The sequence below is a fragment of the Amblyomma mixtum genome, chromosome 6 (genome assembly GCF_055824585.1).
Source record: "Amblyomma mixtum isolate Tamu chromosome 6, ASM5582458v1, whole genome shotgun sequence".
Classification (NCBI taxonomy): Eukaryota; Metazoa; Arthropoda; class Arachnida; order Ixodida; family Ixodidae; genus Amblyomma; species Amblyomma mixtum.
The window spans coordinates 122,273,804-122,287,803 of record NC_143017.1 but is presented as its reverse complement, the minus strand read 5'-3'; the positions used below and the strand labels follow the sequence as shown (position 1 = coordinate 122,287,803).

General features: G+C 47.6%; 1 protein-coding gene across 1 annotated transcript; it reads right to left on the bottom strand.

Moving 5' to 3' along the window:
• Window positions 1–6,342: 6,342 nt before the first annotated feature.
• Window positions 6,343–12,225, bottom strand: LOC149340236 (uncharacterized). The gene is made up of 3 exons (XM_089551076.1): window positions 12,078–12,225; window positions 7,996–8,045; window positions 6,343–6,605 (listed from the first exon to the last, which is right to left on the bottom strand). The coding sequence occupies exons 2-3, from the start codon at window positions 8,036–8,038 to the stop codon at window positions 6,343–6,345; spliced, it is 306 nt and encodes a 101-aa protein (XP_089407202.1). The 5' UTR covers window positions 8,039–8,045; window positions 12,078–12,225.
• Between the last annotated feature and the right edge of the window lie 1,775 nt (window positions 12,226–14,000).

Below are 14,000 nucleotides of genomic sequence, written 5' to 3'. Positions count from 1 at the left end.
GCTGGTGTTGACGGCGAGACACCCCCTGGAACCGTGCCAAAGTGAAAATTGGGTGTAATTGCCTCGTGCAGATCATTCTTTCTCGTAATCAAATCGCAGTGCAAAAAAAAAGCCATAATGATTTTTAAAATTTGCCCTAACCCAAAAATACTCCGCTGTCGTACGGATATGGAATAAAAATGATGTGGGCCTAGTACCCGGAGGCACCGATAGCATTTTTGCAGACAGTTCGTGCGATGGGCACACTTCTCAGAATATATGCAGCTACAAAGGCTGCGCTCATAGCGCCTGAAAATTCAATTGCACAGTCACCTATTTCACGGCTACCCTAAAGCTCCTCCTGTTACCTAATAGCCGACAAGATAAACTTTCTCCTCGAATAAAGCTACTTGTGCCCGACCTCGCGCATTAGAAAAGCGCTTATTTGCTTTACCGGTGAGGCATAGTGAGGGTTCGAAGCGGGTAGCGCTTAACGGGCCGTGTTCTGGACATGTCTTGTATATCAACAGTGACTCGTAAATAAACGGAGCTCTATACGCCTAAGTGCGAAAGGACCAACCAAAGACTAATTCGTACGCTCATTCAAACAGCATAGAGAGCTTATCACGGTTTTTGCAGTGTGGCTCGTGCAGTTTGCGCCGGTCGTTGTATAACTGCGTCATTCCACCCATTGTATAAATTCACGTGAAGATCTCGCGAACACCTGCTCGGGGTTAGCTCCTGCCATCGTTCTACTAGGAACGTGCTTTCGATAGCTAGAAGCCTACCTATTAAGCAGGCCGCTTCGCTTTCTCAATGCGAACCACCTACCCTTTGCTGTCGCGGTATTGTCGTGGTTTGCAAAACTTACCATATTATTTGTTTACATTTCTCGAGTGACGCATTTATTTCCGACTTCTCTTAACCTGAATTGCACAGGTTGTGCATGAAACAATGAAATCATCCTTCTAATATGAAACGTGCCGTTTATATCAAGCTCTTAAACGTGATACAAACCTCAAATATATGGTGTTAACGTGATTTATTGAAATAGCGGCAAAAACGTAGGAAAATTGCTCAAGGTTTCACTCTGCTAAACCTAGTAATTGTAGAAGGCGACGCCGGCGATACCCGCGGGGCGGTCAGGTGGCCGCTTGCTGACGATGTTGCAAGGTCATATATGCGTAACGTTCTAAGACGGCCGAGCTTCCCTCGGATCCATGAAGAAGAGCGCACTGCATAGGCGAGCGGTGCGCTCTTTGAACAGCGGCCACCGTGACAGCGGCGAAGCGCGCGACGAGTCACGCGCTCTGACAGAGGGACAACGCATGCGCGGCGGCTTCAGCTGCGGCGGCGTTGAGAGTGCGCGTGACCATCGCGGTGAGTGACGTAGCTAGTCGCATGGTCGAGCGCGCGCAGCTCCCGGAGCGGCTGAAGGTCAAAGCGACGCCGTCGGTGAAACTCGCGGAACATGGCGTAGTAAAGCTTGCACTTTAGTAACAGCATGCAGTACGGCGAGCGGCGCCAGGGCCACGGCTTGCTCCCTATCGTCCGTTTCGGGGAGGCCAGTATGGCGGCATGGCTTCACGCGCCGGCGGGAGCAGTAGTTGGTTCGACAGTTTTCGACTGCGCCTTTTGCTGTGTCGATTTGAAACGTGGTGTGCTTAGTACGCAGAGAATTAATGAAACGTTTGGAGTCGCGTACTTGTGTGGAGCGCAGTAATTGACGTGAAGGGATCAGTTTTGATAATCCCATAGCTGCCACTCCTAAGCGTATTGCTTCCGAAGCTAGGGGCAACGTCGCTGTTCGGAATGTATCAGGAGCGCAATTTGCTTATAAGGTGAGAAAGCCTGTGTGTGGTGCGATGGTTGGTGCACCGTTCGGAACCATGTTTGCAAGAGTGGACAGCGGCTGCAAGGTAGATTCTCATTCGAACCGTCGCGCGGCGCAAACTGGCATTTATCCCTACGGGCCCGTCTTCGTGCCGGCGGGCGGACGGCGGCATCAGCCATCTCGACCCGCACCACCTTCCCTCCTCGCGCCTGTCATCACGCTTGCTCTCGTGCGACCGCATCGCATCCTGCGCAGCGTTAGCTCCGCTGAGCCGTCTTTAAAAGGACCGCTGAAATGGCTTTTTTGAGAATTCGAGTTCATTCAAGAAATCGAATCTATGAAGCTTCTGTGTAAAGCGGGTTTATGGGTTTAACGTGACAAATCGATTCAGGCTATGAGGGACGCTGTGAAGGGCTCCGGGAATTTCGACCTCCTGGGGTCAAAACATGTAAAATATCTTTGCTCAACCTTTAAAATGGTGAAATAATCGTAGATTAAAATCAAGACGATGTGCAGGCTTCTCGTCACTGCGTTGGAGAATGCGGGGAAACTCGTAGTGACGTCATTATCGCTGAAATTTCAGATGGTCGCTGCCTTCGCCTGCATGCTGCTGCGCGTCGTCCGATGACGCCAAACAATGATTTGTGACCTTCGCCTTTGATGGAATTGTTTCCTTCCATGAAACAACTGGTTCTTCGCTGGAAGCGCTACGCCGTCATAAAGAAAATAAAATTAAAATCGGTTTTTGAAGGAAAGGAAATGGCGCAGTATCTGTCTCACATCTGGGCGGACACCTGAACCGCGCCGTAAGGGGAAGGAAAAAGGAGAATTTGACAGAAGAAAGGAAAAAAAGGGGGCCGTAGTGGAGGTCTCCGGAAAAATTTCGACCACCTGGGGATCTTTAACGTGCACTGACATCGCACAGCGCATGGATGCCTTTTGCGTTTCGCCTCCATCGAAACGGTGCCGCCGCGGTCGGGTTCGAACCCGTGTGCTCCGGCTCAGTAGCCGAACGACGCTAACCACTGAGCCACCGCGGCGCGTGACGTCATTATCGGGAACTCTGCCCGTCACTGTGCACTGAAGAGAAGCCTGAGCGCCTGCGTCACTTTATTCGGTGATTACGCCACCATTTCAAATGATAGCAAAAAAACAATTTCGCAGGCTTTACTAGCATGTTTCACACATTCAGCCCTACTAAACTCATCGACTTCTAAAACCACTTCAGTTGCCCCTTAAACGCATTAAGGTTTCTTTTTGCAAATTCATCATAGGTGTTTGTGATTTCCATAAGTTATTTCATCAAATTCGAAGTAGCATGAAGAGATCTAGAAAAGCCTGCGAGCTAGGCTGATCACGTGATTGATCACTCTGAACCGGAAAAGTGAGCCGAATGCGATCTCTGGGCATAGTGCATCAGTAGTAGCTGCTGTAAGACACCCAATCCGCCATAACGCTTTGCTCCGTAAGTCTGGTCAGTTCGAGAGTGTGGCCCAGTCCTGAGAAGTTTGCAGCAATACATGCGCTTAACTCGGTGCATATCACTGAAAAGAGGCACCGTTGTGCTGGCGTACAACGCAGAAGCAACTACAATGTGCAGTGAGGAGTAAAGTGCGCTATCCCGCATTACTTTCGCGGGGCGCTCGGCCGCTGTAAGCATGCAACGGCAGTAGTCTAAAAGGAGTTAGCTGCGCTTCACAGGTAAGCAAACACGGCACTTCCCTGCGCTGTCGCGGATGACCAGTTCCCTGTGTGCGTGCGCCGCTTTCCTAGATGCCCGGCGTGATGCGTGTCCACAAATACGAGGTCATGTCGCGTTCATACCAAAAGAGGACGACCCTGTGCAAGGGCGCTGATGACATACCTGAAGATGAGGCGGCATCAACCCGGTCTGCTTTCTCGTTCTGCGAAGACGGACTGTCCGCCTTCCAGGAGCCCACTAACGACGCTGTGTCCAAGCCATGAGCGGAAGGCGTCGGTGACGGTGTCAATGAGGACAAAGAATCCACAGCCTTTGGAGAGGCACCCCCTGAGCCACTGAGCGGCGGTTTTGGGGAACTGGGCTGTGCGCCTTTGGTGGGTTGTCGGCGTCTATTCTTGCCTTCCGCAACGGGGGCCTTTTTAGTCGATGTACCCGAAGACGCCTTCTTCGATTTGCCGCCAGGCTCCTTATCGGGACTGGCTGCGTTGCTCGAAGCGCCGGGGATATTCGAAGATTTGGCATGCTGCTCTCGCTGCGGCTGCTTGGACGTTTTGCTCCGACGTTTCTTCGCAGGAACAGTCGGAAGTGGTGGAGAGGATTTTCCGCCGCCGTCCATGTTCAAAATGGCAAAAGGAACAACGCAGCAGCGCAGTTCAGCTGCGAATGTCTGGTACCCAATACCCGAGGCAGCCTGTAGACAAGGTGCTGGGTACGGCGTGCGCTCAGTGGCAGCAGTCCTTGCAGTTAGGGTGGAGTGGTGGTACGTGAAGTGCTGGAATTAGCAGCGCTGTTCTGGGAAGCGACCGGGCAGGAAACGAGCAAGAACGACCGAGGCTTGCTTCTTCGTCTTCAGTCGTAGATGGCACGCGCCAGCAAGGGGTCTGGTGTAGCTCGCAGAAAAGAGAGGTGACGGTTGCAAGATGCGTGGCGGATGATTCTTAATCAGAAATTCCACTCAAAAGCATTTAAAACCATTTAGGTGAACCATCAAAAGATTGAAATAATAAGGCACCGAAAATAAGCATAAAATTTTGCTGCCGTTGTTGTCGTTCAGTGTTCAGCCTGGTGTCATTGGAAGGCATACGTAATTTCTCCTTGATACAAATTGTGTACTTTCGCACGGTCGACAAATGTGGCTCATAAAGCCGCTCTAAAACTTTCTGTCCACACAGATGTTCCGAGGAGATGAGTGAAACCAAAAAGTTCTCTGAAAGTATCACGAAGGAAAATCTAGGGCACTAGGACCGGAGGTAACGCCGCTAGACATGGCTGAACACGGGGGCAGAAGATATAACGCTGAACATGTACTCTCAAAAGCTACGGTGCTGTGTTTTAGCACAAGTATGTGCGCTTTAAATTTATTTAAATTCGAGGTTCAGTCCCGACGAAGCCTTGTATTGCACCCGTGTTCACAGAAGGCACTACCTACATTTTTTTTTTCCTTTAACGCGGTCCTGGGAGGTTTAAAGAAGTAGTGCCTTCGAACCAGTCCACAAAAAAGGCATCAAGGCAATCTCTTAAACCGGGCGGATCATTATGTATATAGTCCGTTGTTTCAATGAAATGGTGCCATGAACACAATGTGCCATAAAAGTTGATGCAGATTTAAAAATTTTTGGACTGGCAGAAATTTGGCACAACGTGGAAAACTTGTTCTGCTGTGCTCCTCCGTTCCCTCGTCGGACTCACGACACATAAAAAGGGGTTTTATACTTCATGCCATCTTATGAGACCGATACATCGGACAGTTCAGGAATAACATGTTCGTTATTCAAGCTCCCCCTTTCACATCAAAAATGGCATGATTTTAGCATGGTTAAAAAGAGTAGACGTGCAAAAGCATGTGTTTAGCCTTATTGGCTCAAGACTTTGCTTTGCTGGGTCGTCGGTGCGTCGGGCGACGACGTCAGGCTCAGGTTAAGCTCTGATGAAGGTTAAGTTGATCTGATCTGTTCGCGCTGCAGATGGAAGTTCATGAAGAAGATGACGGGCAATAGTGTGTTTTAGTTTAACAAAAGGCATGATCGGCTGCGCTGATAGTACAGTGCTTTCGTGCAGTGACCAGCTAAGCTGTTTTCTTCGAGCCGCCGCGGCCGCGGGTTCGAATCTCAGCCGCCGCATTATTAATTTATTTATTCCAGTTAAAGGTCAAGGCTTCAGCGACTGCCGGACTTTTGGAGCTGTGGTCGCGAAGTAGAGCTTACGCTTTAAAACTTGTGTCAGCAAATAATGATGTCGCTGGCCGAAGCTTCTCTTGTTGTGTCAGGATGAGCACCTTGTAATGTGAAACTTCTGCTAAAAAGGGAGTGCCACCCCGGCAACAGCGCGAAACAGAGGCGCACAGTGAAAAAGGAACTTGGAAATGCACAGGCGGAAACTGACAGTTGAGGTTTAATTACAACATCAGCTATTTCTGTATTTGTCCAATAGCCAGGCTTTCATAGATAGAGTGGTTGTCTGCATAAACTGTCGTCAGAAAGTGAGGCCTTATGATCAGTTGTCATCGGTTAGATATGACGCGTTTAAACGGGTCCCACGGACCGTCTGTCGCAAGAGAAATTGGTCATGTGATATATTTAAGTGGTCCCATGACTTGTCCAAACACATGAGAGGGATCGCTTTACTTGCAAAAGACCCCCCATGACCCCTCCACAACAACAACCGATAAAGAATGAAGGTGAAATCGGGATCACTTTACAAGAATCACAAAACGTGAATCTGCAAAGAAAGTTTATTACACTACTATGAGCCAGAACTCTGCCACAGCATAAGAGAAGCCTTATTTTTGCAGTATGTCGAGTTGCTGCCGAGGCTACTCATGGTAGCGTTAGTGCGCGGCAGCGTTGGAACTGGCGGCGTAGTATCCCAGCCCTGCCCCGATGGCAGCTGCCACGATGTACACGGCCCCGCAGCAACCTGCCGCGCCCCAGCTTTGGCAGTTGGCGAACAGGCTGCCCTCGGCGACGTCGCCGATGCCCGACTGGATGCACGAGGCGCAGGATCCTGCCGCGACTCCACCGGAACGGAAGCCCAAAGCACAGATCACGCACTTGATTGCGCACACGACCAGAATACCGGACAAGGCCCCGACTGCAAAGCGGGAACCCTCATGTCACGAAAACATGCTGCGTCTAGTACCTAGAAACTGTGAAGCTGGTGGAGAAGACTGAAAACTCAGGCTTAGACGCGTTTGCGCGCCTATTTTAAAGCGGCCTTGAGGATAAAAAATCAAACTTCCAATAAAAAAAGGCGTGCATACGAATCAGAAAGCAAGCACTGTGCTCTTGTGAAGGTCATACTGGGGATCATCGCTAAATCATCGCTAAGGTGATATTAAGGATATGCAGTGCTAAGAAAGCAAAAGAACTCGAGCTTATTAAAAAAAAAAAACATAATGGTGACTACACGCGTGGCACTGCGGATTATCAGCGGTGCAGCTATGAAGAGGCAATCACGTTTAAATCTCTGCTCCGGACTTCCTCCACCTGTCAAGTCATCGGTGTATCCGAATTCCGCGAAATCTTGCGCGCGAGGACTGAAGATAGCTAAGCAACCGTGAATGTTTTGGGAGGGGGGGTTCGAAAGTCTTCGTTCGATGCCTGCTTCCCCCTTCGCCTCTACTTCACCAAAGCCCTCGTTCAGGCGCTTTGCCTGGTGTACTGTTAAGGCCGGTTCACATGTAAGCGAATGAGCGAATTGGGTGATTAAGCGGCGCGTCCCACAGAAAATTTCCAACTTCTTGGAACCTCTTCAATCTGGCCGCTCCAGCCGCCACAAAGACTAAACAAAGGTTTTTGCTCCGCGGAGGCAGGGATCGCTAGCGTCTTCGCTTTCATGTGGAATAAGGCTTCACTCTTTCTGACGGTGCAACGCGGTCGACGAAGATGCCGCTCGTTGCTGTATGGTGGCGGCAGCTTCGAAGAGCAGAACGCTTGGCATCGCATCACGCGGCACCGTGCGGAGTCGATGGTCATTAATGGGTCGTGGCTTTCGTCTGCCTTCTTTGCCAAAAGTGCGGGGAATGTTTAATAGGTTTGGTTTACGTTCTCACCGTTTCTTGCATTTTACTTTCTCTTCACAGCCCAACTGTGGCGCTTGCACACAGTTGCTTTATATTAATTTTTTTTAAGCATGGGCGCAGTGGTGGAGAAGGCACTTGTGCTGTCTTTCTGGTTCGCCGTGGACACAATTAGTGTAAAAAATCGACTAGTATGTCTATACCAGGAACCGTCGCATTGAGAGGTAGCGCTCTTAGACGATTCGCTAAAGTTTTTTTTTGGTTATCCTAGGCGGTAATAGTGCGCTTCCAACTGCTGCGACTTCCAAGCAGGCAAACGAAATCCATTGAGTGATGTAGCGAGATTAGAACTGATTTGGTCCCATTTTCAAACCGCGCTGGATTACCCAGTGGATAAGCAACTGATCCAAGCTTCATTTTTAAACTGAAATGAACGCACTAAGAAGTCGCTTGAACACTCGCCTCCTATTGCAGTCCAGGCGGCAGCAGCGGTGAGAACGGCCATTTAGTCCCTGCAAGAAACAAAAAAAAAAGCAATATGGCTGGCATAACGACGGCTCTAGTTATTGAGATAACGGGCGTGATTATGCTTTGGCCGTATAGCGCTGATTCGTGTTGGATAAAGTTAAATATCGACTATTAGTCAGAACAACAAGACCTGCTGTAGCTTGATTTTGTTTGCGTATTAACAATGCCAAAGAGCGGTTGGAAATAGGCGTTTCTCAGCTTTTCTGTGTGTTTATTTAGTTGTCTATTTATTTTTCTTTTTTTCGCGTGCCCGTCAACAGCATTGTATGGCAGAACGGTGCACGTAGAAGAAGAGCCCTGCAATACACAGAAAAAGTTATAGGAAGATGCGAAGATAGTTTGCAAAGAAAGAAAACATGTATTCTAGAAGTGGGCTGATATGTGCTTGTTGGTGTGTTTATCGTTCCCTTTTGTCCCCTTCTCAGTGCTGCTACATGATTTCCATCAACATGTAAACATATTCATTTGTTTCACATCGGTCACTTTCCTTTATGCCTTCCGCCTGCATTCTTCCGTTATTTGAGTCAACCTTTGGCCTCAACCACGTTCCGAGCCAGTCTTCTCACGTTACGTTTCAGATCCAGCGCAAGTCTATGTATGGTTCCCTTTGTCCCGTCCCAGCACTGTTAGATCCTTTCCTTTAAAGAAACGATCGCAGTGTAATATTAGCAGCCACCTCATGTCACGTGCCGCTGCGTAAAGGAAACATGAATGCACACAAGATGGAAATCACACCGAGAAGCAAGGAAAAAATATCACAGTCTGTGAATTGAAGAGCTGTACAGTCAGAGAAGTTTCTTGTTGGAATTACCAAGGCCAGTGCGACGTCTAGGATAAAAAGCAGTTTGTAGTTTCAATCATGTACGTGAAGACACTCTTATAAAAACTGCTGACAGCACTTCAGGATAGTATATGTTACAGTGCAGAACCTTATTAAGAAAGCTATGATCTGTGCACGACAAGTTGCCGATGACAGAGCAGTGAACCTTAATCAAACAATTGTCGCCTGCCAATGTATCGATCAGCCACTGTATGAGCGAGTTTAGGCCGGACTTGCTTTATTTTCTGCGACGTTGCAGTCGAAATGGACTTAAAATAGCTGAAGCAAATTACACGCGCCTATCTCACCAAACTGCGAAATAAGCGCAGTATGCGGCCATAATGCTTGGCCGTCTTTGTGAAGCGTGAAATAGCACCAAGTACACGCAATGATTGAGCCGTAGCAGAAGAAACATGGCCAAGAAAATCTAGTTGGTGGTCGAATGTGACACCTTGGAAGCTAATGCATAAAACTCCATTGACTGTATCCGAGGCTAGGAGATAAGAAAAGCTTCGTTGTTGCCCTTGCACGTGAAAGACGTATCTGTCCTCGCTTCGGCGAGCGCGGCTTCGGCCGCTTATCTGTTTTTTTTTTCAGCAGCGTCCGCTGCGGCGGACGCAGTTGTTGCTGCGACGCGCGTCTTTTCTTTCTTTTTTCTCTTTCCTCTGATCTTTTAACTCTCCTCTATCTGCACGTGGCAGCGGTGGTGGCTTGGTTCGAGCCAGTAGGCAGGCCCGTGCAATTTCCTTTGCATCCTTCTCTCATTCACAACAACAACAACAACAACAACATCAAAGACATAACCTGCGGCTTTCCCTGAGCTCAACGCGGTTGATTCTACACCATTCCTCAGGAATGTTTCCTGCAAAAACAAAAATACAGTTTCACTGCTGAGCTGGCTGTAAACCTTTAAATCTTTAGCGTACATCATTGCGAGTGAATCCTCTGAATGCCTCTAGCTTCTGTACCTCTGTAGGTGTGATTCCGGATGAATAATGTTAATTTTAGTTTGTTTCAGTGAAGAGTTAGGGCAGAGCTTATAAGTATATGTGGCATGGCTCATTACAAGCTCCAGGTATGTTTTCTATTCAGCATGAAGCATGGAAAAGTGCTCCATAGTGAGCAGGCAAGAAGTATCGCTCCTCTCTTTTATTGCTCAACACGCCTGCCTTGCGCCCTAATTTCCGCAATGCTGTGCACTACAGAGTCAAGGTAAGCAATCGTGCGCCATATGACCATTAGTCAATTTCTACGAAGGCAAATAATTGTAGAATTTCAAAAGGCGCTTGCCTTGCTTTTGTCTGCTCGAAATTCTTTATAAAGGGTCTACCGGGAGCAAAGATGTCCTAGTCAGCCGGTTTTCACAGTCATAGTCAGTGATTACTTTCTGAGTGGCCAGGCCTTCACCCTCAGTTTCTGGTCGCAACAGGATTCGGGGAATCCTCAGTTTCGGTGAGCTCTCAGTTTCGGATGCAACAGGTTTTCGGTGAACCCTGTTGTTCCTAATGTACCAGACACGCGATCTTGTGTACTGCGCATGCGCAACGGTGTTGTGCACCAACTTCCGGTTTCATCTCTCGGCTCGTCTGAAAGCTTTTTAACGGCGATTCTGACTCGAATACATCTCAGAATGTAACCTGAAAGGGAGCATACCCCGAGCGGTAGATGGTAAATAATTTGTGTGCTTCTTTTCAAAAAGGAAGGAGAAAGATGATCAGGATTTTAACCGCTATCTTACCCTTTGAAAAACGAAACAGTAATTGCGCCACACGAGATTTTTTTCTTTTCAAATGGCATTTCGTATACGCGCTTATGCACAATGAAATGACTATTTACATAGAATATTTTAAGAACAGTCAGCTAATCGCTGCACAGCACTGATTAACTGATAGCAGAACTACGCACAACTAAAAGGGTAGCAAGAAAAGAAAACACATCAACAATGAAAACGAATGCGGTGCGAAGTCGCATTCCTTAAAAATATCCTTCAAATGGAGCATCATTTGGCTAATAATGAGTTCTGAGCGAAACGACAGGTTGGGTGTTGCGTCAAACATGCGCGTCTTCTACGGGCTGTGGAATTCAATCAGAAAATTGATGCCATACGGTTCGCAAGCATGCTGAGTAGCACTAGGTGCCACACAATGTGGCAATCTAATACAAATTATTCATTATGGTGTCCTTAGTTGCACGCTTTAAAACAAAGCTGCACCTTTGCAGCTAATGAAGGCGCGTTCGACGGCTTCCCGTGCAGCACACGGGCGAGAGTTTACACAAGGGCGAAAAATATTACTTCTACGGAGCCATTTCCTGACAGATAGACGTTCGGTATGCTTATAAAAGAAAGCTTTTCTGCAAAGATAAACGCGAAATTTTAGGAGGGACCAACGAAAATGGCGGCTTTTAATTGTGCTCTCCCGCGTTCTCACAGATGTTCTCTTATTTTCGCCCGTGCGGTGAAGAGATGACTACGCGCGGGCGAATGTGATCTCAGTTTTCGTTCAGCCCTCGGTTGAGATGAACCCTTGTATTTAGTGAGTAGAAGCAGCGTGATTTGAAACTGGGACGAAAGATGGTTAAGAAGTGCTTGGGACTGGGCTAGTTGGAACATCTTCTCATAAATGCTGCGCTGCTTAGTTGTACACGGACAAAGAAACTGGACAAACGCTGTTTGCGCTTAACCTCGGCGTTTGTCCAGTTTCTTTGTCCGTGTGCAACTAAGCAGCGCAGCATTTATGAGACGAAAGATGGATCTAGTTTAAAATTGCGCACTTTCTGCTCAGTTAATTATCAAGTTGCCCAAGCTTCTGTTTTAGGCTGATATTTAGGTTGTAGCAGGTTTGGATCAACCCTTAGTTGCAGTCCACTGGGAGTTTTATCCAACTTCAATTTGGCCAACATTCAGTTTTTGGTTGCCGCATATAATGACGGTGATGTTGTTAACCTCTGAGAGGTGCCCAAATACATGGCTGCTGCTGTACACTGAAACCGAAACTTTGCGACCACGTCGCACTCAAGGTAGAGGGAACGGAGTCGCTTTACTTGATCGCATGAACCAGCCAAACAGACACAAAACAACAACATGGGACTAAAGACAGGGTAAAGCCTACGCGTAAGTTTAGTGGCACAAATATTACATTAGATTACATAGAGACGAGTAAATACGGAATCGCGATTGTCAAGAAGAGCGACGTACTTTTGAACAAGGAGAATGATCTGCCTAAGAAGCTCACTGCGTGTTGTGGGTCCCTTGAAACTTTTCTTCAGGCATAAACTGGAGAGTTCTCGACTTGCAGCGGCTTCTTCGTGCACATGGCTAAGAACACGAGAGGCAGTAGCAAGCGTGGGAGTAACTGGGGAGAGCTGATAGCTATAGGGCCTGCATTGCTTTCTTGGCTCCGCTGTTATCAGCTGTGTGAAGAGGAAAGCGTGATAAAATGAACAAAACTGTCTAAGATAAACCCTCTAGACCGCTTCACTAGGCAAGTGCTGATCTCCCACGAAGGAAGGACGCACATTTGATAACCGTCAACCTGATAGCTACGCCAGCCTATAGTTGTATCGTTGTATTGCTACACGGTTTTCGGCTTTTTGATGTCTGTTCGGTTGTTGTATTTGGCGTCAAACGCCGTCCCCGCTTGAACTCGCGTCTTAGAAACTTTGTGCATGGCCTGGCTTTTTCGGTTCAGTGAAATCACGTGTAGAATACACATAGTGTGCAATTTTACAAAATACAGATTTTTTAATAAAAATACTGTAATGACTACCGAGAACCGTTTTTGTGGTTGGGTTATCTGACCAGGTTACGATATCATCGAAGCGACTTTGGGGAATGCGAGAACACCCACGGACATTTGATTCAAAAACACTGAGGGTGCTTGCGTTTACTCTCCATAGAAATGCCGCATCCGAGTACAAAAACGCGAAGTTGTTGCTTTGGTTTTGGTTTATGGGTTCTAACGTCCCAAAGCTATGGAAGGACGCCGTAGTGAAGGGCTCCGGAAATTTCGACCACCTGGGGTTCTTTAACGTGGACTAACCTCGCACATCACACGGGCCTCTAGAATTTCGTCTACATCGAAATTCGACCGCCGCGGCCGGGATCGAAGCCGCGTCTTTCGGGTGAGAAGCCGAGCGAGGCACCACGGCAAGGTTCGCGAAGTTGTGCTGCGTTTTTTTCTGCAAAATGAAGGGACGTTCAAATCGTAGTGAAATGAGGATGTGCTAGTGATGCAGAACTCTCGGTAAATTGGCTGTCGATAGGTGTAAAAAAAACTATCGATAGTACTGCTATCGATATAATATCGAGCGTATTATCTATAGTAATAATATCGATATAAATATTATTATTTATTTATTCAAGTTACCCCTAAAGGCCCTCCAGAAGAGGGTTTTACATAGGGGGGATGGGGTGGGGGGCGACACATTTAAGCAAAAAGTGCAATACAAAAATAACAACAAAAAGAACGTTAGAACATAAGGCATAACACAAAACGAAAAATGAACACAACCAAAAACAGCAAATTTTACACACTTCCATCACAGAAAAAAAGCTCTTCGAATTTTGTCAGTTTCTGTGGCGATGACTGATGGTAAACGATTCCCTCCAAAGATAGTACGAGCAATGAATGAATTGGCGTAAGACGATGAATGACACTTCGTTTAATTTTGAAATAATGATCGCGGCGTGGAAAGATGGCATGAGGTGACTGAAACAAATCACTTAGAAGGGATGGGTGGTGATAAAGCTAATAGAAAAGTGTTAAACGAGCAAGTGTACGGCGATGTGCCAAATCTTCCAGTTGAGCACTTTTTTTTAATGCTGTAAAGCTTGTGAACGGTGAGTAGTCTGAAAATGTGAGGCGAACAGCACAGTTCTGCAATGATTCGATGATATTGTAACGTGGCGGCCAGCCGAAGAATGAGGCGTGGTGAACGATGGATAAGAGATGATTTAATGGCCGCTGGCCTAGCGCGAGCGCTCCGTCCCGCGCCATTGCCAGCTTCGTCGTCTTCGTCACACTTCCCAGGGCCACCGAGCGATCGTCCCGATCGGTGACAGAGACGCACAAAATGGTGATGAGCTTCAGAGGATGGTGGGACGGAAAGGAGAAAGTGG